General features: G+C 44.7%; 1 protein-coding gene across 1 annotated transcript; it reads right to left on the bottom strand.

Annotated features, from left to right (window-relative positions):
* Positions 1–3,807: 3,807 nt before the first annotated feature.
* Positions 3,808–7,546, bottom strand: fzd1 (frizzled class receptor 1). The gene is made up of 2 exons (XM_078538466.1): positions 7,348–7,546; positions 3,808–7,230 (listed from the first exon to the last, which is right to left on the bottom strand). Exon 2 carries the CDS (start codon positions 7,166–7,168, stop codon positions 5,468–5,470), a length of 1,701 nt encoding a protein of 566 aa, XP_078394592.1. The 5' UTR covers positions 7,169–7,230; positions 7,348–7,546; the 3' UTR covers positions 3,808–5,467.
* Positions 7,547–25,703: the final 18,157 nt, after the last annotated feature.

The following is a 25,703-nucleotide window of genomic DNA, read 5'->3' as shown; positions in this document are numbered from 1 at the left end:
CTCCTATATTATAGGTGATTACACTTTAAAGGTAATTTGATTGGTATTGAAGTAATTTGGATGTCTTGAGATCAGGTAAGATACTGTATAAATAAAGTCTTTTTTTCATTTTGATTCATTAAATTTGTTGTATTATAGCAAAGTAGGGTTAATCATCATATATATGAACCTGAACGCATAAATATCAGATACTATACTGATGGTCCTTGACTGGTCTTATAAGAATATTCCACTGCCATGATCCAACTAAAAAGTATTTTTTCTATTTATTTTTTGGGACCTAAGCTACAATGATTATGCAGGCCATATGTATTGCTCATCCGCAACAAATTGGTCAATCTTACATGGAAAAATATTACAACATTTATTCAAGAGCATGAATATTTTTTTTCCAGTTGGCTTAAAATATTGCCTTCTTACCACTAATTATTGCAGTCATTTGTTCTTGCTCCTATAACATGACTGGTATCATTATTTCTAGGTATTAGGCATGATGAAGTAACCCTTTCTAAAAAGCACTGGAATGTATCCATTTTTGTGAATACACTTTGACTGGGTTAGTGAATGCACCTCCTGGTTCACAACCTTCACATTTTGATGACTATATAAACTTTGATTGTACTTTGCTACATCCACACTTTATAAAAGTGGGAGTGGGAGGGTTATTTTGAAGTGCATTGCGGGGCAGAAACAGAGTTTTTGTTGAAATAAATTATAAGGTTGAAGCTGAAGAGATTGATATGCGCATCACTGATGCTGTGCTGCAGTTGATTAAGGAACTAAGACTGGAGTGATTAAACAGAATAATCCACTTCCCTCTGCCTGCGTATATGAGGTTGCAGCATTTCAAGGAAAAACTACAGGCAGATTTACAAATACAGTCACTGGGGGGCTTGACGACACATAGCAGAAAATTATGTGGAGTGTGTGCTTGGGTTCCCAACTATGCACAGCCAACAGGTGTGGCTTCCTATTTGATTTTTTTTAATTAATGCATCAACTCACTATGAATTTTTCTCTTTATTCTGTCATATAAAATCATCAACGTGATACTCCAGTTTAACTACACATAACATTCTTCCTTCCACTGTGTATGCAAAATACTTTAGTGCTGATGCTCTTTATCAGACCTACTGAAAGAGTTATTTTGTAGTAATGTGTTAATTTAACTTGGCTCTAGAATTCTTCTTTCACAGATTGTAACTGATTACAATCCCAAATTTATAGACTGGTACAGTCCTTGTTTGATACATGTCCTTCAGGATTTAACAATCTTACTTTACAGCAACTAAAAACCTTGTGAATTTGTTTTCATTTTTAAAAATGTTGTAAAAAGGTTTTGGTTTTGACTGAGACTCATAATAAAAGTCACATTATGGTGAGAACACTAATAAGAAGGCAAATCTCTAATACCATGTTTATGTCCTATTACAAGTACCTTGGCTTTGAAGGTTGACTTGAGGAATTCCAAGGCAGCGACGAAGCATAGCTCCCCTGTCAGGAAAACAGTATGCAAACATTCTTGACCTAGGAGCTAAAGCAGCTTCTGACAGTCTATCTTTTAAAAGCTGATAATAAAGATTATAAAATGTAATAAAATGTAATTTCATCTGTGGAACCAAAAGCCTGAGAATTGCTGGTCAGGTAAGGTTATTTAAAACAAAATGCTGTATTAATACGATGGCTTGGAACTAAGCAATTTGCATACCAAAGGCTTATTTTGTAGATTGCATCATGGAAAATCCCATCAGCCAGAATATTAGATTTAATAAGTAGTGAAAATGTATTTTGGCATCAGTTATTTAACAATGTTATTTCTAACAATATCTGCCCAGATTAAGTGAAAATGCAAATATAGGTTAATAATTTGCCTGAGATGTGATGAAATAAAGGCAACCATTAATGTGGTATTTTAACAATGTTTAACGTTAATATTTTGAGCTAACTGAAATCCTTTTAATGGTCAAACATTTAAAAATAAAGTAAACCCATATCACAGTTCCTACATTTTGAATCTTCTTGTTAGAAGAAAATACCTAAGTGATAAATAGGTTGCAATAAAATATTAATTTCAAACTCCTTTTGAAATGGTAAGAATCATTGTGGTGTATTTTTAATCTTTTAACTATGAGCAGTTAGTCAATAATCTGTTTTAAACATAGATTTTGACAATCTGATTCTTTAAACATTACTCCCAATATTTTTTTTTACAATTTATACGAATTTTACTCTCAAATTATTCACCAAGTGTGCACCTCTCAAAATACGCATTCACTGCGTGATCATATAGAGTAATTTTCAGTTCAGTAATTAGCAATGGACAAGCTTAAAACTACACAATTTAAATGCATAAAGGCACCTCTGGTGTGCCCGACTACTTAAAGATGAAGGATAATGAAGCTTATGGAAGTACTATTTAATGACCAACTTCCAAAAATAGGATCCAAGAACTAAAGGGAAACCAAAAATTTTGGTTCCCAAAATCTAGTCACATGTCTGGAATAATCTGCCACTCCCTTAGGAAATAAACAAGGATTAGAGTGCCCATTCTGAATGGGATATGCATAAATATATCCACAGATTTAGGGAGTTAATAATGGTCGACTACCTTTAGAAAAGCATCACAAAACAGCTGGTGTGTGACCTTGACAAATGCATACATTTATCTTCATAAAACTATAACGGTTATTGCAATGAAATTAAGTACACAGACTGTTATGAATTCCACTTTAGTAGTACGCTTGTATCATAGACTTGAGATCCTGAAGCTGTTCCAGTAGATTTGATGCTAAAACAAGAGACTTTGAGGTAACGAAACCACTTACCATTTTGATTTTTTACATTTCATCCTCACTATTAACATTAATTTAAAAACAACTGTATAATCAGCAAACCCGATTAGAATCATGTAGGTAAGCAACATTTGAATGTATTTTTGGTACTGTCGAGTCAGAATTAAAAATTGTGTCACAATTGTGGAGTACAGGTCTTTATAGCTTCAAAAGATACACTTGATTATAAAATACTCACCTCCAAAAATTCTAATTGTGTATATCATATTGTAAAACAGAATCAGAGAAACATGCAGATCACAGCATTTTGCAAAATAATAAAAAAAAGAGGCAAGGCTGCCAACACATAGTATATTTGAGATCCTACCACATTTGACTGCCTACACTTAAATGCAGTCTTTGTTTATTTTTTTCAATAAGTACTTGCTGTATTTAAAATTCTATATTGATCTTCTAACCCTGGTAAACATTGATTTATATTCACATATTTTGAAATCTATTTATTGTTAAAATGTATCCTTAAGTACCTAAAAGGGCTAACCAATTTACTTCTATTGGTATTGCATAGATCCAGAAATACAAGTACATCTTGGTGTACAATAGTTATTAGAATATCTGGTCTTTCAAAAATTGTTTTTTAATTATTGTTTGGATAGACTCTTAATGGGTTATCTGAAGTCATGTAGACTAATGGGAAAATTTGTGCTTTTGTTGTTTACTTATGGATCAGGGAAATCTTATTTAATGTGTGACATTAAGGTGAGGTTTAAAAGTGTTAAAATATTTTATGAAAAACAATATGACATTATAACCAAAAAGGTCTCTGTTCATCTGTTCTGATATCAAAGAGCAGATAAGCATATAAAAATATAGCTAAGAAAACAACATCTATCAAATAGCAAACCAAACAGCATTCTCCTGCAGAAGACAGAATTTAATACCCAAGTGAACAATATGTTGTGACAGCGTGTTCCTATTTTTTAAAGCACACAAACTTCTGTAAAGGCAGACTCAATTTAATTTTTGTACAAAAAGTTGGAAGTTTTATTTCAAAGAAATTAAAAATATGGAATATATAAACTTTTCTATTGATCTATAAATATAAAGGATTCTGTAATGGTGAACAAGAATAAATGAATACCAAGTTCAGACAATTTTTGCTCATCGGGGACTTGAAGCCAATAATGAATTTGAACCATGAGTACAGGCTTGTATGGTGTTATGGCTACAGACTCCTATTAATTATTTGATAACAATCATGCAAATTATCTTAAAATACAGTACAATAAAAATGTCTGTATGTGCAGTTATGGTGCTTTTAAAATGCTTGTACTAAAATGCTTGTAATATCGCACAATGGAAAAGAAAAAGGCATTTGCCATTTTCAGACAGAAATGCCCCAAACTTTAATCAATGGATTAAATGTGCTGGGTATGGTACTACAGATTATTTCTACAGGTAATCTGTTTTCTGGACCACTCACTTGGAATAGAATGGGAATGGGTTCATTTTAGCACTAATAAAACATTGATTGAGTCTTATTATGCTCTACCCCATAACAACACTACCTCTGGGTCCTAACATTACCCTCAGCTCAATCCCGTTCACATGATTCTGACGTTCACCATTCCCCCTGCTCTTTAAAAAAAACATAAAAGGCTACCAAGAGTATTAATTTTGCTTATTCAGCTGTTCAATGCCTGTTAAATATAAACATTGCCACCTGTTTTTTTAGGCTTTTAAACAATTCCTTTATGTGATCCTACAGAAAAGCAGTATTTTCTGCTCTCCAACAAAAGTGTTGAAGCAAAGTCAAGTCAAAACAATCTATAACAAAGATGCATTGAGGGTGAGTGATCTTTCAATATGGCTAAATTAACTTAAATGGAGTTTTTTTTACTGGAGCATCAGCCAATGAAATTACTACTGGAAATTGAGGAATTAATCAAAATAAATAGCAAAACTAAGTGCTCCTACGCCCTGTGTAATTTCAGACTCATTTTGATCCGGCATTTTTGTACAAATCCAGTTGGGGTAGATTAATATGTAAGACAACCAAAATTAATTATTTGGGAAGCAGGACACCCGTCAGATTTGGATCATGCTAGATTGTAACATTGGCGTCCAGAGGTGAAAGTAATGCATAAAACCATTATTTAGTCTAATTTATTTTAATTTACCCTCGCCTTCGATTCAATTGTTCTAAAGTTGTGTAACGAATAGCGATGTTAACATGGTTGGCGTTAGGACCCAAGGGAAGCCTTTCATTCCGGGGTAAGACTAATTGTCCCATTGCCTCCAGGTCCAATTTATGTCTCGAAAGGTTCAACATTCAGACATGCGAGTTGGCAGGCACCAGGATTAACTTTCGAGTCTGACTCATTTGCAGTTCCTTCTCGGTGTTCGACTACAGGTTGAGTTACGACAATCCTTGGTTTCCGAGCACTGAAACAACCAGTGCTTTCCCCCTCAAGAAGAGAAAAAAAAAATCCTCCACACATTGGGGAAACAAGATACACCTCTGGAGGTGATATTTTAAATACAAATATATAATTACAAAAATCTTACAGGTGCTATTTACAATGTACAGTACTTGAAATATAGTCTGTCACATCTCAAAATTGGGACTTTGTGTGTGTTCTCCCTCCCTCTTGGAATGGTGATTAAAAAGCTTCTCACACTGTCGTCTCCCCGTGCTTACTGTTTGTGAGTCTAGTGTAGAACTTGCGCCATGAATGTAAAGTCTTACCAGACCAGATCCAAAAGCCTGAGGTGATGCCCACTATAAGTGTCATGAGGTATTTGATCATGTAGACGGTGAAGTCCGGCCTCATGTGGGGATGCTCACTGTGGGGACAGGGGATGGCGTAACTTTTGCAAGCCTGGCTGACCCAACTTTTCTCCCACTGCTGGCGGAAAGCCTGCTCGTAAAAGTAACAGGCGATGACGATGGTGGCCGGCACGGTGTAGAGGACGCTGAAGATGCCGATCCGGACCATCAGCTTCTCCAGCTTCTCGGTCTTGGTGCCGTCGTGCTTCATGATGGTCCGGATGCGAAAGAGGGACACGAAGCCGGCCAGCAGGAAGGAGGTGCCGATGAAGAGGTAGACGAAGAGCGGCGCCAGCACGAAGCCCCGCAGCGCGTCCACATTGTTGAGGCCCACGAAGCAGACCCCGCTCAGCACATCCCCGTCCACCTGGCCCACGGCCAGGATGGTGATGGTCTTGATGGCCGGCACTGCCCAGGCGGCCAGGTGGAAATACTGCGAGTTGGCCTCGATGGCCTCATGACCCCATTTCATCCCGGCTGCCAGGAACCAAGTGAGGGACAGGATCACCCACCAGATCGAGCTGGCCATGCTGAAGAAGTAGAGCATCATGAAGAGGATGGTGCAGCCTTCTTTCTTGGTTCCCTGGGCAACGGTCTTGTAGCCGTCCTCTGCAAACTTCTCGTTGCAGACCACCCTCTCTTCCAGTAGGAAGCCGGCGATGTAGGCAATGGCCACCATGGTGTAACAGCCCGACAGGAAGATGATGGGGCGCTCGGGGTAACTGAACCTCTGCATGTCCACCAAGTAGGTCAGCACCGTGAAGAGAGTGGAGGCGCAGCAAAGCACCGACCAGATCCCGATCCAAATCCTGGCAAACTTCAGCTCCTCCTCGTTGAAATACATCAAGCCGTTGTTTCGGGAGGGCTCGCAGGGAGCCCCGCAGTCCTTCTCGCCCAGAAAGTGGTAGTTCAGGTAGGTGGGCACTTTCAAAACCCGGGGGCAAACGAACTGCTCCCTGCTGGGGTAACCCCGGGGGTAAATGGTGCCGGCGTCAGGCAAAGACTGGGTGGGATCCAAGGTCGGACTGCCTTTCTCCGTGTTGTTCTGTCCGACGCACAGGTCGATAGATCCGTGGACGGGAAAGTTTTCGCATCGGAGACTCTCAGGCCACTGGAAGCCGAATTTGTTCATGAGCGCCTCGCAGCCCTGCCTGGCCCGCTCACACAGCGATCGGCACGGGGGGATAGCCTGCTCCAGCACCGTACACACCGGGGCGTACATGGAGCAGAGGAAAAACTTCAACTCCGGCGAACACTGCACTTTCACCAGCGGGTAAAACTGATGAACTTCCAGGCCGGCGTCCTCCTGATTCGTGTGTCCCAATAAGTTCGGCATGATGGTCTGGTTGTAGGCAATGTCCGTGCACAGGGGGATCGAGATGGGCTGGCAAAAGCCGTGGTCAGGGATTGAGATGCCCCTTTCGCTGTTGTACTGTCCCTGTGGCCGCACGGGTCCCAAACCTTGGAGAAACAGATGAAGCACAAACAGCCACCGAGCGCTCGCAAGTTTGCATAGATCCAGATGGAAACAATTACTCACAGCCATACTTTCCCTCGCTCTTTCCTTCTCTTCAAACTACTTCTTTCACTTTGCTGCAGGAATTGATTCTACGGTATTAAATACAAAAGTTTGTTTCTGTTGTTTTAAAATTTTGAACACTTATGTTTGGGGGATATGATTTTATACTGGAAATAATTCAAATGCCAAAAGAAAAGAGCCCCAACCCGAGCAACAACCCAGCTCCGACTCCACTGTCCATTTGTGTCACTCCATCAGCTCCCTGCCGCCTGTTTCCAGGAGCCCCCTTTCTGTCTGGCTGCGCAATACGCGTCAGCAAGAGGCGCCTTGAAACCGATTCGGTGGGTTCTTCTATCTACAAAGTGGAGCCAATCGCGATCCGATTCCGGCCCTGCCCGAGCCAAAGGAAGCGCCTTGATTGGTTGGCAGCTGTGCGGAAATTTGAATAATTGGCAGCATTGGTTGGCTGTACCGGGGAGAGAGTTTGTGCCGTGGCCCCTGGGAGCGGGCAGTAAACCCGGGCCTCACTCCGGCCACTGTTATTGAGAGCCGTGGGAGTGAAAGGACAGCACCCTCGGCTCCCTCCGTCACACTGCTGCACTATAGGGAGCTGAGGTTAAGGGCAGGGTGGAGGAGGCGCCAGGGTACTGAGCACACCGATGGTAAACAGAGTGAAGTGTCGCGGGTTGTAGAAAGGAATGTGAATGAAACATGTCTGAGTATCAAGCCTAGAGGGAGCTGATCTTTGGAGTTTTCTAGGAAGGTGGGAGCTAGGAAGCTGAAAGCTTCAGAGAGATGGGGCTCAAGAAAGGGGAAGTCGAGGGAGATAGGACTCTGAGCTTCAGGAGTGGAAGGCGTAAACTTTGAGAGTTTACAAGGGTTCAGGAACTGGAAATGTTCGGGGATGGAAATTGATACAGCCGGCGCTGCGAGATTCTCAGAGGTTTTGAGGTGCGCAGGGCTTGGGTCTGAAGGGGTAGGTGGGGACAAGGGTGGGAACTTTCAAGAGGATGGAACTAGGGTGAAAGGTCTTCCCCTAGCATACACAACCGAATATCACTCGGGAGTTTTATTTCATACACCCATTGAATAAAGAGAGAATTCGGCCTAACTTTTCAATGTTCCGGTTTCATTTATAATCACGAAAATTACTGGGTGAATCTGGTATTAATAATTTCAAGTATGGCTGGAGCGAGTTATTTTGCAATCTTAATTTTTTTGCTTATGAGCCCAACAAGTTACGACAGCTTTTATTGTTTAATGTGCGAACTGAAGTAAAGCATGAAATGACAAAAAAAAACTTTAAAATCCAGTATGAATTTTGAAAGTAAGTACACTGATATTTTTGTTATAAGCAAAATAGAATCAGAGGATTATAAACTACAGGACACGCTTCAATCATTGCTATGTCTCCAAGATGATGCAACACATTATGAACAAAAAATCCTGTACTGGATTGAATTAAAGCGATTCGTTTTAAATGCTGCAAGTCGCAGCACGTTGTTGACAGTTATGTACATTCCTACTGTCCCTAAATATTTAATCTCGTTTGTCAACAATCATTCATTGGTTTGATCGTAGATTTGTAGGCTGTTTTGGCAACTTGCTGTAGAGTTTCATTCATTGTGATATAGTCCTATTGAAATGAGGCAATAATTGTTTCTTGTCTAAATCAATTTGGTCTGTTATCAACTCTTGTTTTGAAAGCAATTCACAAGCGAGACTTTGATTAGAAGTGACGATATATTGACGCTACGGTGCCGAGGCCAAAAAACGCTGACAATCATTCGGACATCATTGTACATTAGCAGATTGATAAATTAAAGTTACAGTGGAAATGAGTTACATCGAGCACTGGCGGTTAATACATCCATCTGGATATATTTGCTTTTCATTGTAATAACAGTAATGCCGAAAGACTTGCATTTATATAGTGCTTTTCAGGACCACTGGACGCTTCTAATCACATTGGAGCAATATTGTAGTTCCTGTTATAATGCAGGAAAAATGGCAGCCAATTTGCCCACAGCAAGCTCTCACAAATAGCAATGTGATGATAACCAGATAATCTGTTTTTGTGATGTTGTTTGAGGGACAAATATTTGATCAGTACACCAGGGTTAACTCCCCTGCTCTTCTTCAAAATAGTGCCATGTGATCTTCTTCCACCCACCTGAGAGAGCAGGCAGAGCCGCAGTTTAACATGCAATCTGAAAGATGGTACCTCTGAAGATAGATAGATAATTAGTTTATTGAAAAATCATGTTGGGAGGTGCTGAATTGTGATGATGACACAAATAAAATAAGTAATCATAATTCATGAGAGTTATAGACAATCATTAAAATAAAGTATAAAATAATAAAGGGGTTATACGATTATCATTTCAGCATACAAATCATTACAACACGATGCAAATGCAGGTCCCCTTAATTGACAGAATAGAAATGAAAGGCCTACTGCATTCTGCATTTTGTATTAAAGTCCATAGATCATATGTTATCAGGTTGTGTTCATTAAATTCTCAAATTATTTACATACCATTGAGTTTTATAAAGTAAGAGATTGGGCTGTCTTGTGAATGGGCAGAATTTTCTGCCTGTCGGGCGGGTGGAACTGGAGCGGCCACAGGTGGGCGGGGACCCGATTGGCACCCGCGATTGGGTCCGTGTCACCATTTTGTGCAGTTGGGCCAATTAAGGCCAGCCCGGCGTATTTGCCAACTCCTGTGAACAGCAGGAGTATGTGGACGGTGGCGGGCGTGCACAGACCACTGGGCCCAATGGCAACCCAACAGTCTGTTTAAAGGAAGGCCTGGCAGCCTCCTGTAGGCTGCTCACAATGGCCACTTCCAGGTCACACCGCAGGGGGTCTGCCGAGGAAGGCATGCTGGAGGGAAGGGCAGAGGAGCAGGCCAGGCTGCAGGGTCTACCACAGGAGCAGGGCAGGCTGTAGGGTAGGCCAGCAGGGGCCAATGCGCCCCTCGCTTTTCTGATGATTAGCTTGCTGCCCTCCTCTAGGAGGTGGCAGCACGGCAAGAGGTGTTGATCTCCCAGGATGGGAGGAGGAGGCTCCCCCACATGACGAAACGTGCCTGGGAGGAAGTGGCGGAGGTGGTGAGCTCCTGCGACGTGGTGCGGCGCACCTGGATCCAGTGCCGCAAGCGCTTCAATGATTTGTTGCGCTCTGGAAGGGTGAGTACCATGTTGGCATTGGGCATTTATCCAGCAGGCACCTTTAGCCTTTGAGGCCCCCCCCCCCCAACACCGCCAAATCTCACTGTCGTGACTGCATTGAATCATGTTGGGCATTTCTCGTACGCTGAGTGGGCAAGCAGATAGTGCCCATGCTTACATCAGCCTGAGTGGTTCATGAGGAGATGAGTTTTCCCCCGCACCATGTGTTGCTCTTAGTCGCACATGACAAGTCTGAGGGCAACCTGCAGGAGGTGCAACTAGGCGCATACTCTGAACTCCAACACACGTCCTATTCACGGTAATGAGATGCTGGAAGGGGAGCCTCAAGGTGTTGTAGCCAAGAACCATCTGCTGCCCTTGACGCTGTACGTAGTTGCGCCTCCTTGCTATGGGAACAAAAACTGTGTGTTTCCTAAAGTGATGTACGCAGAATGTGTCCAAGGTGACCATTGGGTGCGGGGTTGGGACCAGGCGCACTATCTTTGTGTGACTGATCAGCAGTAGTGGGGAGAGGAGGCACTGGAGGCCTGATATGGGCCTCTGTGGTTGGAGTGCGGCGTGTCCATGTGCAAATCGCAGCAATGAATGGTCTTCTCTGTTTTTCAGGAGAAGGATGCTCATAATGCGTCTGAGTGTTCGAGGACTGGAGGCGGCCAGGCTCACCTGATAACCTACTTTGAACAGGAGGCCCTGGAGCTTGCAAGGTGCCATGTGCCCAGGCCAACTGGTGTCGGTCAGGCTGGGGTAGAACGGCCAGGTGTTTGAGGCCAACAGTGACATCCACTATGTTCTCCCAACATCCATAGCACTGATGATTGTTTAATTTGTTATTGTTGCAACATTGCTCAGTCACAGAGTCAGAGGTGTGGGTCATAGACAAAGGTCCCTCGGCCCTTCAAAGATGTGCATGTCAAACACGTTCCTAAGTCTCCTAATCCCATTTCCCAGCACCATGTCCATGGCCTTGTATGCCATGGCATCGTAACTGCACATCCAAATACTTTTACATGTTAGGAGGGTTTCTGCGTCCACCACCCTTTCAGACAGTGCATTCCACATTCGCAACACACTGTGTGTAAAAGTTGTTCATCACATCACCTGTCAACCTCATGCCCCTTACCTTAAATGTATTCCCATGCCTTGCTTCTCCTGCCCAAGTGCATCACTTCACACTTATCCACATAACATTTCATTTGGCATTCATTAGCCCATCCGACCTGCCCGCCTATATCCGCCTGTAATGTAAGGCTATCCTCCTCACTATTTGCCACCCCACCAATGCTCGTGTCCATTGGTTGTGGAAGGTTGAGCACATAATGAGCTGGAGTAAAGGGATAAAGTGTGTCACTGTGCATGCTGATCCATTGTCCTAGTTGTTCATTTCAGCATTATCAGAGCATGGCCGCCAGGAGGAACTGGAGATGCCCCCTCTCACATCTGAGGGCCCTCAAGTGTCACCTGCGTCACACCATTTCTGCGAGGCAGGCACCAGCGCAGATACTAGGACCTTGGTGGGCATTGCAACATCGGCTAGTGGCCCGGGGCATAGTGGAGAGGGCACTTCACAATCGCTGGAGGAGCTGGCACAGACAAAGAGTGGCGATGGTGGCAGTAGTCAGAGGACTGCAGGGGACCAGGCACATGCTCAGTCAGTGCGTGATTATGTGCATCTGGAGTCATCTGTGATGCAGCAGCTGCAGGAAATGCGGCCGGGTGTGCGGGAGCATCTGGGAGTGATACACAAGGCTGTGCTTCGCTTGGTGTCCGTGGTGGAGCCTCATGGCAGAGCGTCATGCTTCCTCCGTGGAGAGAGTGGCGACTCTTGTGGAGAGGGGCTTCCAGGAGAACAATCAGGCCCTCCTGGGGTTACGCTTGGACCTGCAAGCCATCACAGCGCCAGCGGCCACAGCTGGTCAGTGCCAGTGTGGGAGATGGTGTGAGCTTCAAGCTTTTCAGCTCGTTGCCTATCCATTCACAGTGAACAGGGAGGTCTGGGACGACCTCACATCGGCGGAGCAGCTGCCTGTTGTATCTGCGGGCTCCTCTCAGGGCGCTCTGGATGAGGGCACCAGCTGCTCTGCCCCTCTCCCAGTGACCGCTTCATCGGGTGAGGCTGCAATGACTGGGGAGATGCCAGCTGTGGAACTGGCAGATCCCTCCCAGGCGGACCCAGCACAGCTTCCACGGGCCAGAGGACGACCGTCAAGGTCATCAAGGCCAACAGGACAGCAGAGTCAGCAGGCTGTCTCAGATGCCAGTCCAAGCGATGTGGCACCAAGACATAGCACCCATAAACAAAAGCATAAGGCACCATAGGCACACCACGGGTTTCTCACTGGTGCTTCTGTGTTGGCCCAAGATTAGGTACTTATAACTTTTTTCTGCTTGCTTAACATTTTGTTTTGGATTTGTGAGAACTTCTGATGGTTAAAATAAAAACCAGATGTGCTACCATGGCTGAGGGTGGCTGCTTTGTTCTGCATTTGTATGTTTAAGATAAATGTCATGAGTTTTTGTTTGGACATTCAAGTTTATGGCCAAAGCCCTTAGTTGCTGCTGATGACCTGGCAGATTTAGCACTTAGGTGCCGAGTATGGAAGCGCCAGGCAAGGCTTGTCCTGCTAATCCATTTGTGTTCAGCTAGCTGAAGGTTCATTGGATTAAAGTCTCCCGGGTGTCCCTGCCTCCTTGGTGTTGTCCTGGGTCAGCGTTTACCCCCTCAGCATTCCTCTGTGTTTCCTCATCCTCAGAATCAGTGCTGGACTCATCATGTGCAGCCGCAGCCACTGCGTCAAGGTCTTCATCGTCCACTGCGTCCCCACTTTCCAGCGCAAGATTGTGGAGAACGCAACATGCAATCGCTATCACCTGCACACAATCTGAAGGGTATTGGATTGCGCCCCCTGAGCAGTCCAGGCATCAGAAAGCGCATCTTGAGAAGACCGATGGTTCTCTCCACCAGAGCCCAATTGGAGATGTGGCTCCTATTGTACCACTGCTCAGCTTCTGATATTGGATGGCGGAGAGGCATCATGAGCCACCTTCTGAGGGGATAGCCCTTGTCACCCAGCAGCCATCCATCAAGCCGGGCTGGGGCACTGAAGAGCCTCGGCACCTGGGAGTGTCTGAGGATGTAGGCGTCATGGGAGCTGCCTGGGTACCTTGCACAGACTTGTAGAATCTGCAACCTGTGATCACACACTATCTGCATGTTAATGGAGTGGAAGCCCTTCCTGTTGACGAAGGAACTGGGCTTACCTGCTGGTGCCTTGATGGCCACACGTGTACAGTCTATAGCACCCTGGACACGGGGGAAGCCAGCAATGGCCGCGAAGCCTCTGCCTCACTGTGTCTGGCTTGCCTGGTCCCAGCAGAAGTGGATGAAGCTCAATGCACGCCTGAACAGAGCATCTGTAACCTGCTTGACACAAGTGTGGACAGCTGATTGGGAGACACCACAAAGATCACCAACCGAGCCCTGGAAGGAGCCAGAGGCATAGAAGTTGAGGGCAATTGTGACCTTCAGAGCCACTGGCATGGGGTGTCCACCCACACAGTTAGGAGAGATCTCAGGGCCAATCATCTGACAGATGTAGTTGACTGTCTCACTTGACACTCAGAGCCTCCTTCGGCACAGCACCTCAGTCATATTGAGGTAGCTGCCTGTATACCCTGGCAGCAGGATAGTGGCGTCTTATGCAGCCCCTTCCACCTTGGACTACCTCTTGGCCCTGTGCCCCTTGTGGCTGTGGCTGTGCCTGTACTCCCAAAGGTGGCTCTCCTGGAGGCTGAATGTGCCTCCTCCTTATTCTAGTCCTCCCTTCCTCCTCAGAGGAGCTGCCTCCAGTGGACATGTCAGAACCTATACCCAGGCTGAGGAGAGGCCTCGAGAAGCTGCAGGCCTGATAAAGATTCCTGACTGCAGAGTGCTGACCTGAAGGTTCAAAGTACACAGAAAGCTGCTGGAATTCGTTCTGAACTGCTGCAGATCACACAGGCAAGTTTAAAAAACTTTCTCCAATAAATACTTCACTGACCAGATTCATGACCCCACTGAGCCCTCTCATTCCGCCCGTGGGTGAGGCTCATTAAAAAGCATCATACCCGCCTGCCTGTTGCGCCCGTGCGCCGACCTGAAGATCGCACGGGCGCCTAAAAATCACCATTGATTGACAAATTAAGGGCCTAAACTAGCCCGTTAATTAATGGTGGGCGCACGTCGAACTTCATCGCGCGCCCTCCCAGCAAAATATCGTGATGGCGCGCAGTGATGTTGGGACGCTCACCTGACGTCACCGCGCGTAATTTTACGCGCTGACGTGCGGGGCCTGACTCCTGCATGTCAAACAGAAAATTCTGCCCTATATCTTTGTGAAATGCTGTCTTTTCTCCATATTTCCATCACATATTTACTTTTGTGTGGTTGTGGCAAGAGATAGTGGCAATGGGAGGTGGGATTCAAGAGTTCTCTAGTGAAATCAAGATAGGTTTTTCCACCTTTCAGCAAGGGAACACATATTCAGTTATTTGATTGTGTCAGAGTAGCTTTGGTATGCATTACCTAGGATCAGTCAGACAATGTAGCACTCACTCAGTAATGGACTGCAGTGTCAGCCTGGACTTTTGTGCTCAAGTACTGGAGTGGGACTTGATCTTGGAACCTTGTTACTCAGGTGAGTGTGTTACCAACTGAACCGTGGCTGATTCACTATGTCAGTGTTTCCCAATGTGACCCCATTTTAACACCTGAAAATTAACATGACCCCAGACACCAGTGAAAATGAAACAGCAATAAAGCAGCATAGTAACATTCAGTATATAATTATTAAATTTGCATATTATAAATCAATTTATAATGTACATGATATGAATATGAACATTTGTGTTTTAAAGTACTTTGTAAAAATATTGTTTTAGGCACTCTCCATCTTCCCTGGTGATAGAAGACTCAGTGAAGTCCCTCTCCATCACCCCACATGCATTGCAATCAGCTCCTCTTACCCCACTACACACATACACACATATCCCTCTTTCCAATCCCCTCTCCCCCACTCAATCACTCATCAGCCTCTTTCCCAATACGCCACCTCCTACACACTGACTCAGCAGCCCCTCTTCCTAATCCTTCTACCCCCATTTACTCACTCAGTCAGCAGCCCCTCTTGCCAATACCCCTACCCCACTCAATCTTTAACTCAGCAGCCCCTCTTACTAAGTCCCACCCCCATTCACTCAGCAGAACCTCTTTCCACCCACCCCCCAGTTACTCAGCAGATCCCTGGGACTCCTCAACATTGTCTCTGGTCCTCATGAAGTCTCCTGGCATCAGGTCAAACATGGGCAATGAAAATTCCTGCTGATTACCATCTACCATGTCCCCTCAGCTGATGAATCAGTGCTGCTCCATGTCAAACACCACTTGAAGGAAGCACTGAGGGTGGCTAGGGTACAGAATGTACTCTGGGTAGGGGACTTCAATGTCCATCACCAAGAGTAGCTCGGTAGCACCACTACTGACCAAGCTGGCTAATTCCTAAAGAGCATAGCTGCTAGTCTGGGTCTGCAGCAGGTGGTGAGGGAACTAACAAGAAGGAAAAACCTCCTTAACCTTGTCCTCACCAATCTACATGTCGCAGATACATCTGTTCATGGCAGTATCGGTAGGAGTGACCACTGCACAGTCCTTGTGGAGAGGAAATCCTATCTTCACATTGAGGATACCCTTCATCAAGTTGTGTGGCACTACCACCATGCTAAATGGGATAGATTTTGAACAGATCTACCATTCAAAACTGAGCATCCATGAGGGGCTGTGGGCCATCAGCAGCCGCATCAGAATTGTACTCAACCTCAATCTGTAACCATGGCCCGGCACATCCCGCACTCTACTATTACCATCAGACCGAGGATCAACCCTGGTTCAATGAAGAGCGCAGGAGGGCATGCCAGGAGCAACACCAGGCATACCTAAAAATGAGGCGTCAACCTGGTGAAGTTATAACACAGGACTACTTACGTGCCAAACAGCATAAGCAGCAAGTGATGGACAGAGATAAATGATCCCACAACCAACAGATCTGATCTAAGCTCTGCAAGCTTGCCAGTTGTGAACTGTAGTGGACAATTGAACTACTAACAGGAGGAGGAGGCTCCACAAATATCCCCATCCTCAATGTTGAGGTAGCCCAACACAGTGCAAAAAACAAGGCCGTAGCATTTGCAACCACCTTCACCCAGAAGTGCCAAGTGGATGATCCATCTCGGCCTCCTCCTGAGGTCCCCAGCATCACAGATGCCAGTCTTAAGCCAATTCGATTCATTCCACATGATATCAAGAAATGGCTGAGGGCACTGGATACTACAAAGGCTTATGGGCCCTGATAACATACCGGTAATAGTACTGAAGACTTGTGCTCCAGAACTAGCCACACCCCTAGCCACACCCCTAGCCAAGCTGTTCCAGTACATCTACAACACTAGCATCTACCCGGCAATGTGAAAAATTGCCCAGGGATGTCCTGTTCACAAAAAGCAGAACAAATCCAACCTGGCCAATTACTGCCCCATTGGTCTAGTCTCGATCATCAGCAAAGTGATGGAAGATGTTGTCGACAGTGCTATCAAATGGTACTTACTCAGCAATAACCTACTCACTGATGCTCAGTTTGGTTCTGCCAGGGCCACTCAGCTCCTGACCTCATTACAGCCTTCGCCCAAACATGGATAATAGAGCTGAACTCCAGAGATGAGGTGAACATAACTGCCCTTGACATCAAGGCAGCATTTGACCGAGTGTGGCATCAGGGAGCCTGAGCAAAACTAGGAAGTTAATGGGAATCAGGGGAAAACTCTCTGCTGGTTGGAGTCATACCTAGCACAAAGGAAAAAACAAAAAGCTAAAAGCTACTGCGGATGCTGGAAATCCAAAACAAAAACAGAATTACCTGGAAAAACTCAGCAAGTCTGGCAGCATCGGCGGAGAAGAAATCAGTTAACGTTTCGAGCCTTCATGGCCCTTCGGCAGAACTGGAGCATAGTTAGAAGAAAGGAGAAATATAAATTGGTTTAAGGTGGGTGGTGGGGGGGAAGAGACACATTGAGGGTGTGGTGTGATGATTGTGGAGATGAGCAGATAATCAAAAGATGTCACAGACAAAAGGGTCAAAGAGGTGTTGAAGGTGGTGGTCTTTGTCTGAGAAAAGTGCTAATTAAGAATGGAAGACAGGATATTCAAAGTACAGCTCTAGTGGGGGTGGGGTGGAAAGACTAGAGGTTTTAGTTTTAGATTTAAAAATAATGGAAATAGGTGGGGAAAGAAGAATCTATATAAATTATTGAAAAAAAAAAGCGGGGGGGCGATGGAAGATGGTTATGGATGTTGGAGGTCAATCATCTCAGTCTCAGGACATTGCTCCAGGAGTTCCTCAGGTCCAACCATCTTCAACTGCTTCACTTTCTCTCCATCATAAGATCATAAGTATGGATGTGCACTAATGATTGCACAATGTTCAGCACCATTCGCATACTCAGATACTGAAGCAGTCCATGTCCATGTGCAGCAAGACCTGGGTAATAGACAGGCTTGGGCTGATAAGTGAGAAGTAACGTTTACGCACCACAAGTGCCATCTTCAACAAGAGAGAATCTAACAATCTCACCTTGATATTCAATGGTATTACCATCACTGAATCCTCTCCTATCAACAACCTTTGACCTGAAACTGAACTGACTTGCCACATAAATACTGTGGCTACAAGAGCAGGTCAGAGGCTGGGAATTCCGTGACAAGTAACTCAACTCCTAACTCCCCAAACCTTGTCTACCATCTACAAGACACGTCTGGAGTATGATGGAAAATCCCCACTTTCCTGGATGAGTGCAGCTCCAACAACACTCAAGAAGCTTGACACCATTCTGGGCAAAGCAACCCGCTTGATTGGCACCCCATTCACCACCTTAAACATTCACTCCGTCCAGCACTGATGCACAGTGATAAAAGTGTATTCCATCTGCACTGCAGCAACTCACCAAGGATCCTTGGACAGCACCATCCAAACCCACAACTGCTACAATCTAGAAGGACAAGGGCAGCAGATGCATGGGAACACCACCACCTGTAAATTTCCCTCCAAGTCAATCACCATCCTGACTTGGAAATATATCACCGTTCATTTTCTGTCACTGGGTCGAAATCCTGGAACTCCCTCCCTAACAGCACTGTGGGTGTATCTACACCACATGGACTGCAGCAGTTCAAGAGGGCAGCTCACTACCACCGTTTAAAGGGCATTTAGGAATGGGCAATAAATGCTGATCTAGCCAGTGATGTTCACATTGTCAGTATGAATAGATTCCTCTTCCCAGCCTTCCACCTCCCACTCGCTCATTCAGCAGCCCCTCTTCCCAACACCTCCCCACTCACTCTTCCCTTCCCCCCTCCCCCCACTCACACACTCTTCCCTGCCCTCCCCAACCTGAACCCCATCCCTTTTGCCCTTTTGGTCTTGTTGCAGGTGATTGCAAAGCAGAGTCATTAGCCCAGAGTAAGGAGCTTGTACAACAGGCAGACAAGAGCAGAAATGCAGTAAAGTTTGAAGCCACCAATCATCTTCCTGGCTGAGCTGTGTGACCTCCCAGTTTTTCCCACACTTAGTGCTGAGTTACACAGAGTGCTGGCCTCTACTACACCAAATCAATACACCGACATCCCAGACCCGCTTGGACATCCCACTAAGCTCACCGTCCGTCCCTTGCTGTTTGGCAGCATTAATCCAGTGGATCAAAGGCTGGCGAGCCAGAGCCTCCAGACTGGGCAGTCTCCCCTCCACAGTCGCCATTGTCTGCCTCAGAGAAGGGGATTGCTTGTGACATTAAATACGACCTCTGCGATCCCATCGGGGCAGGAGGGAGGGTGTGGGGGGTGGGGGGTGGGGTGGGTGGTCATGACCCACAGTTTGGGAATCCCTGCACTTTGTACATGCGTTTGCGCTTTTATTAGAATAGGGTAAGTAGGACGGTCATCATTCTTCAAACTCTCTTGGAAAATGGAATCTAACTAACTTTCCACTGGTTCCCAGGAACATCTATTCAATATGCAAAAAGATACACAACATGTGAAAAAGGCTTCATCTATATTGGTGTTGATACACGACTTGTTGATCGATTTGTATAAATGTGGGCTATGTGATTATTTCAACATTAGAAGGATGATACCAGCAGGAAAGAATGAACAGACTGGGTCTCGTTTCTCTTGAGAATTGAAGGTTGAGGTGTGACCTAATGCAGGCCTTTAAATTTATGAAAGATTTTGAAAGAATAGACAGGGAGAATGTTATGTGACAATACTGGTTGCACCTGGAGCTTTTTGTATCTTTGTTCTATTTCTGACTGGAGTGTCAGGTGCCTTGACTGTATAGAGTAGTCACAGTTTTTCTGATCCCAGCATTCCTCTTTTACCTTTGAAATTATTGTGGCGTTAATGATTGCCTTAAATGAAGGCAACATGAGAACTTCCGGGACAGTATACCAGTGGCCCCACACCATGTAACATTGACACAATACCTTATAGGCTATAGCATTGTGCTAAAGGGCCCAAATAGCAGGAATGGAGACACCAATACAGACATGCCTAACCTATAGAACCATGTTGGTAGTTAGGAAGGCAAATGCAATGTTGGCATTTATTTCAAGAGGACTAGAAGATAAAAGCAGGGACGTGCTGCTGAGGCTTTATAAGGCTCTGGTCAGACCACATTTAGAATATTGTGAGAAATTTTGGGCCCCGTATCTCAGGAAGGATGTGCTGGCCCTGGAGAGGGTCCAGAGGAGGTTCACAAGAATGAACCCAGGAATGAAAGGCTTAACATATGAGGAACATTTGAGGACTCTGGGTCTATACTCGATGGAGATTAGAAGGATGGGGGGGGATCTGATTGAAACTTACAGAATACTGAAAGGCCTGGATAGAGTGGACGTGGGGAAGATGTTTCCATTAGTAGGAGAGACTAGGACCCGAGGGCACAGCCTCAGAGTAAAGGGAAGACCTTTTAGAACAGAGATGAGGAGAAACTTCTTTAGCCAGAGAGTGGTGAATCCAAGGAATCCATTGCCACAGAAGGCTGTGGAGGCCAGGTCATTGAGTGTATTTAAGACCGAGATAGATAGGTTCTTGATTGGTAAGGGGATCAAAGGTTATGGGGAGAAGGCAGGAGAATGGGGTTGAGAAACTTATCAGCCATGACTGAATGGTGGAGCAGAATTGATGGGCCAAATGGCCTAATTTCTGCTCCTATGTCTTATGGTGTTATGACTCCTGATATTCATATTCAGTGCTTCCTGGCAGCAGGGTTTCACCAGCTGGGATCTTAGTGGCCAATAACCTTCCTGGATTATGTATCGGCTGTTCATTACATGTAGCCAGCCATGTGGATGCTGACTAGAATTGCTAACGCTAAGCTACGGGCATTAAAGGTAGAGACAACATATGAAACTCTTAGGGAAATAATTCTCTTGCAAGAATTTAAAAATTTACTTCCTAAGACCAAGGGTTAAAACAGCTAGACAGGCAGCAGAGATGGCAGATGATTATGAACTGGTCCATAGTCCAAACCCTTTTTCCGTCATCCCCATAAACCCGAGAAGGATATATGATGGGAAGGTGAACGGAAGGCAAGTAGCCAGAAAAGAGCGCGGACAATTGGGAATTACCCAGAAATTTCTCCTCAGAACAGAAAGAAAGGTGCCGAGGGTGGCAGTGACATTCGGAAGCCTAAGTATTTCCATTGTAACAAGGTGGGACATGTTCGGGCGGATTGCTGAAGATTAAATGGTAGACCTATTACAGTAGTAGAAACGTCTAAGGAATCCTCAAGAAGGGTTGCGTCAGAAAAGGAAATGGTTGTTAAACGTAGTACAGGTGAAACGTGTTCCCTCAGAACATATGAGAAAGGGGTTGCGGTTCAAGGTAGTCCAGAGAATTCTTCCTTGATTACTGGTAAAGGAAGTCAGGCTATGAGAGGTTTTGGATGTTTTGTCTCAAAGGGAGAAGTGTTCCCTTACTCCTTCAACAAAATTAGTAAACAGATCCAAATTTTGAGAGACACTGGGGCAGATCAATCATTGATGGTGGCTGATGATACAATTTGTGTTCCCGATAGTTTTATGAAGGAAAAAGTATTAATAAGGGGTATTAATGGAATTTATGAACCTGTTTCTTTGTGTAAAGTCAACTTACAAAGTCACTTTGTAAACTGAATTGTCACGGTGGGAATTATTCCTAAATCACCTATTGAAGGGGTGGATTTTATCCTGGGTAATGATTTGGCTAGTGGAGACGGTAATGTGATGATGACTGCATTGCAGCATGCTGATCTTAACCAACTTCAGAAAACTACTGTGGCCAATAATGAGATGCTTATTGCTGATAACAAGCAATTGAAGGAAAACCTGATTAATGTAGAAAATCAACTTTCATGTATGAAGGAGGAGTTTGCAATGAAAGAAGAGAATTGGTGAGAACAATTGAGAAGCTGTCGCAGAAAATAGAACAATTGGCTGAAGACTTGAAATGTCTAAATGATAAACTTGTAGAAGCAAACTTAACAAAGGTCAATCTTCAGTTAAAAGTTGAACTTCAAGCATCAGTGGTCTCTATGAAATATCAGAGAAAATGCCTTGAACAAGAAAAGGAATTATTGGTAAATCAAAATAATTGGTTGCATGCAGAATTAAAAACCAAAATTATTGAACTGGTAGAACTTTGCCGTGAAAAGAATAATGAGATTCTCGAACTTCAATGCAAATTGGAGAACATGAAAGAGAAGATGTGTGGTATGGAGTGTTACAGTTCCAAAGTTTTCTTGTGAGTAAAAAATTCTTGCTGAATTGTGGCCCAGTTGAACAAAGAACTGATCCAAGTAACATTACTGGTATATCAACCTCAGCAATGGGTAGTACAAAAACAACTAAAGTCCCTGCAGAATTGGAAATCAAGAATTGTCAACAAAAAGGACAGAAATTGCAAAATTACTTTTCCAGGTCAATGACCAGAGACGCTGATTTACAAACGATTGCTGGTGCTAATATACAAGATACAGCAGTTGGAATCGAAGCAAGTGGACAGTTTGCAAAAGACCATCCAAAACCTGTAAAGAAGTGGAATAATATAGTTCATGGATTATGTAAAATAGTTGAGGGTTTGAACAAACTATGAAACTCCACAGGGAGAACATAATTGACTTTGCTCAAAAAGAAGTGGAAAAGACCTGTTCGAAATCGGGTTCTAATCTCTGGATTACTCCCAATGCCACATGATAGCGAGCACAGAAATAGGAGAATAGTGCAGATGAATACGTGGCTTAAGAGATGGTGCAGGAGGGAGAGTTTTAGATTCCTGGATCACTGGGACCGTTTCCGGGGAAGGTGGGACCTGTACAAGCGGGACGGTCTACATCTGAACCAAAGCAGGACTAACTGCCTTGCAGGCGGGTTTGCTAGTGCTGTTGGGAGGAGTTTAAACTAATTCGGCAGGGGGAGGGGACACAGAATGTTAGCAGAATAGGGACACATCATAATACAGTAAAACAATCAAGTCAGAGAGAGTACAGCTGCATTAAGTTTCAAGGGAGTAAGGCAAGGGTGGATGGCCTCGACTTTAATGCCAGGAGTATTACAGGTAAAACAGATGAGTTAAGGGTGAGGATTGACACGTGGAATTGTGATATAGTAGCCATCACAGTGATGTGGTTGAGGGAGGGGCAGGATTGGCAGCTCAACATTCTGGGATATAGAATCTTCAGGTGAGACGTGGGGGGGGGGAGTGGTGCTAAAAGAGGAGGAGGCATTGCATTATTAGTTAAGGAGTCAGTTACTGCAGTAAGAAGAGATAATATCTTGGAGGGGGCATCGAATGAAGCTTTGTGGGTGGAGCTTAGGAATAAAAAAGAGGCAGCCACATTGTTGGGTGTTTATTATAAACCCCCAGATAGTCAGCGGGAAATTGAGGAGCAAATATGTGCACAATTTGAGGAGGTGTGTAAAAACAATAATAGGGTAATTATATTAGGTGATTTCAACTTTCCCAACATTTATTGGGATAGAAGTAGTGTTAAGGGCTTGGATGGAGTTGATTTCTTGAAATGTATACAGGAGAACATTTTAGGTCAATATGTCCAACAAGGGCCGGCGCAGTGCTGGACCTAATTCTGGGGAATGAAGCCGGACAGGTGGCTGAGGTGATTGTGGGGGAGCATTTGCGTGATAGCGACCACAACAGGGTACAATTTAAGATTGTTATGGACAAAGAAATAGACAAGTTGTAAAAAAAAGTTTTGGATTGGGGGAGAGCGGATTTTAGTAAAATAAGGCAGGATCTGGCCAAGGTAGACTGGGAACAGCTACTTGTGGGGAAATCTACAGAAGAGCAGTGGGGGGCGTTCAAAAAGGAAATGCGGAGGGTACAGGCCCAACATGTTCCCTCTAGGGTGATAGGAAGGAGTAACAAGCCCAGAGAACCATGGATGACCAGAGATATTCAGGATATGTTGAGAAGGAAAAGAGAGGCTTTTAGCAGATACAAGGGGAGCAAATCAGCGGAGGCATTAGTGGAGTACAGAAAGTGCTGGGTGGAGCTTAAGAAAGCAATTAGGAGAGCAAAGCAGGGATATGAGAAAGCTCTGGCTGGTAAAAGTAGGGAAAATCCCAAGATATTCTATAGGTATATCAATGGAAAGAGGATAACCAGGGAAAGAGTAGGGTCCATTAGGGACCAAGGGGACAATCTATGGGTGGAGCCAGAGGACATCAGTAGAGTGTTAAACGAATACTTCACATCCGTCTTCACGCAAGAGAATGAGGATGAAGGTATCGAACTCGGGGAGAGAGACTGCGAGGTTCTTGAGCAAATTGATAGAGGGAGTGACAAGGTATTGGAGGGCTTAAAAGTGGACAAATCTCCAGGTCTGGATGATTTGTGTCCTAGACTGCTGAGGGAGGCAAGGGAGGAGATCGCAGGGACTCTGACCCAAATATTTAATTCCTCTCTGGCCACAGGGGAGGTGTCAGAGGACTGGAGAACAGCTAATGTGGTTTCACTATTTAAGAAGTGTTGTAGAGATAAGCCAGGGAACTACAGGCCAGTGAGTCTAACGTCAGTGGTAGGGAAACTATTGGAGAAAATTCTGAAGGGGAGAATCTATCTCCACTTGGAGAGGCAAGGTTTGATCGGGGATAGTCAGCATGGCTTTGTCAGAGGGAGGTCATGCCTAACAAATTTGATTGAATTTTTTGAGGAGGTGACCAGGTGTGTAGATGAGGGCAGTGCAGTTGATGTAGTTTATATAGATTTCAGCAAAGCCTTTGACAAGGTCCCACATGGGAGACTTATAAAGAAGGCAAATGCACATGGGATCCAGGGTAATTTGATAAGGTGGGTTCAAAATTGGCTTAGTTGTAGGAGACAGAGGGTGATGACAGAAGGATGCTTTAGTGACTGGAAGTCCGTGTCCAGTGGCGTACCACAGGGATCTGTGCTGGGTACTCTATTATTTGTCATTTATATAAACGACATAGATGACTATGTGGGGGGTAGGATTAGTAATTTGCAGATGGCACAAAGATTGGCCGGGTGGTTAACAGTGAGGTTGAGCATCTTGGGCTACAGGAAGATATAGATGGAATGGTCAAATGGGCAGATAAGTGGCAGATGGAATTTAACCCTGAAAAGTGTGAGGTGATACACTTTAGAAGGAGTAATTTGACAAGGAAGTATTCAATGAACGTCATGACACTAGGAAGTTCTGAGGAACAAAGGGACCTTGGCGTGTGTGACCATAGATCTCTGAAGGCAGAGGGGCATGTTAGTGAGGTGGTGAAAAAGGCATATGGGACACTTGCCTTTATCAATCGAGGCATAGCTTACAAAAGTAGGGAGGTCATGTTGGAGTTGTATAGAACCTTGGTGTGGCCACAGCTGGAGCACTGTGTGCAGTTCTGGTCGCCACGTTATAGGAAGGATGTGATTGCACTGGAGGGGGTGCAGAGGAGATTCACCAGGATGTTGCCTGGGATGAAACATTTAAGTTATGAAGAGAGGTTGGATAGACTTGGGTTGTTTTTGTTGGAGCAGAGAAAACTGAGGGGCGACCTGATCGAGATGTACAAGATTATGAGGGGCATGGACAGGGTTGATAGGGAGCAGCTGTTCCCCTTAGTTGAAGGGTCAGTCATGAGGGGACACAAGTTCAAGGTGAGGGGCAGGAGATTTAGGGGTGATGTGAGGAAAAACTTTTTTTACCCAGAGGGTGGTGACGGTCTGAAATGTGCTGCCTGGGAGGGTGGTAGAGGCGGGTTGCCTCATATCCTTTAAAAA

The sequence above is a fragment of the Cetorhinus maximus genome, chromosome 3 (assembly GCF_964194155.1).
Source record: "Cetorhinus maximus chromosome 3, sCetMax3.hap1.1, whole genome shotgun sequence".
In the NCBI taxonomy this organism is placed as follows: Eukaryota; Metazoa; Chordata; class Chondrichthyes; order Lamniformes; family Cetorhinidae; genus Cetorhinus; species Cetorhinus maximus.
Note: the sequence above shows the minus strand (reverse complement) of the source record. Positions and strands in the feature narration are given on the sequence as shown.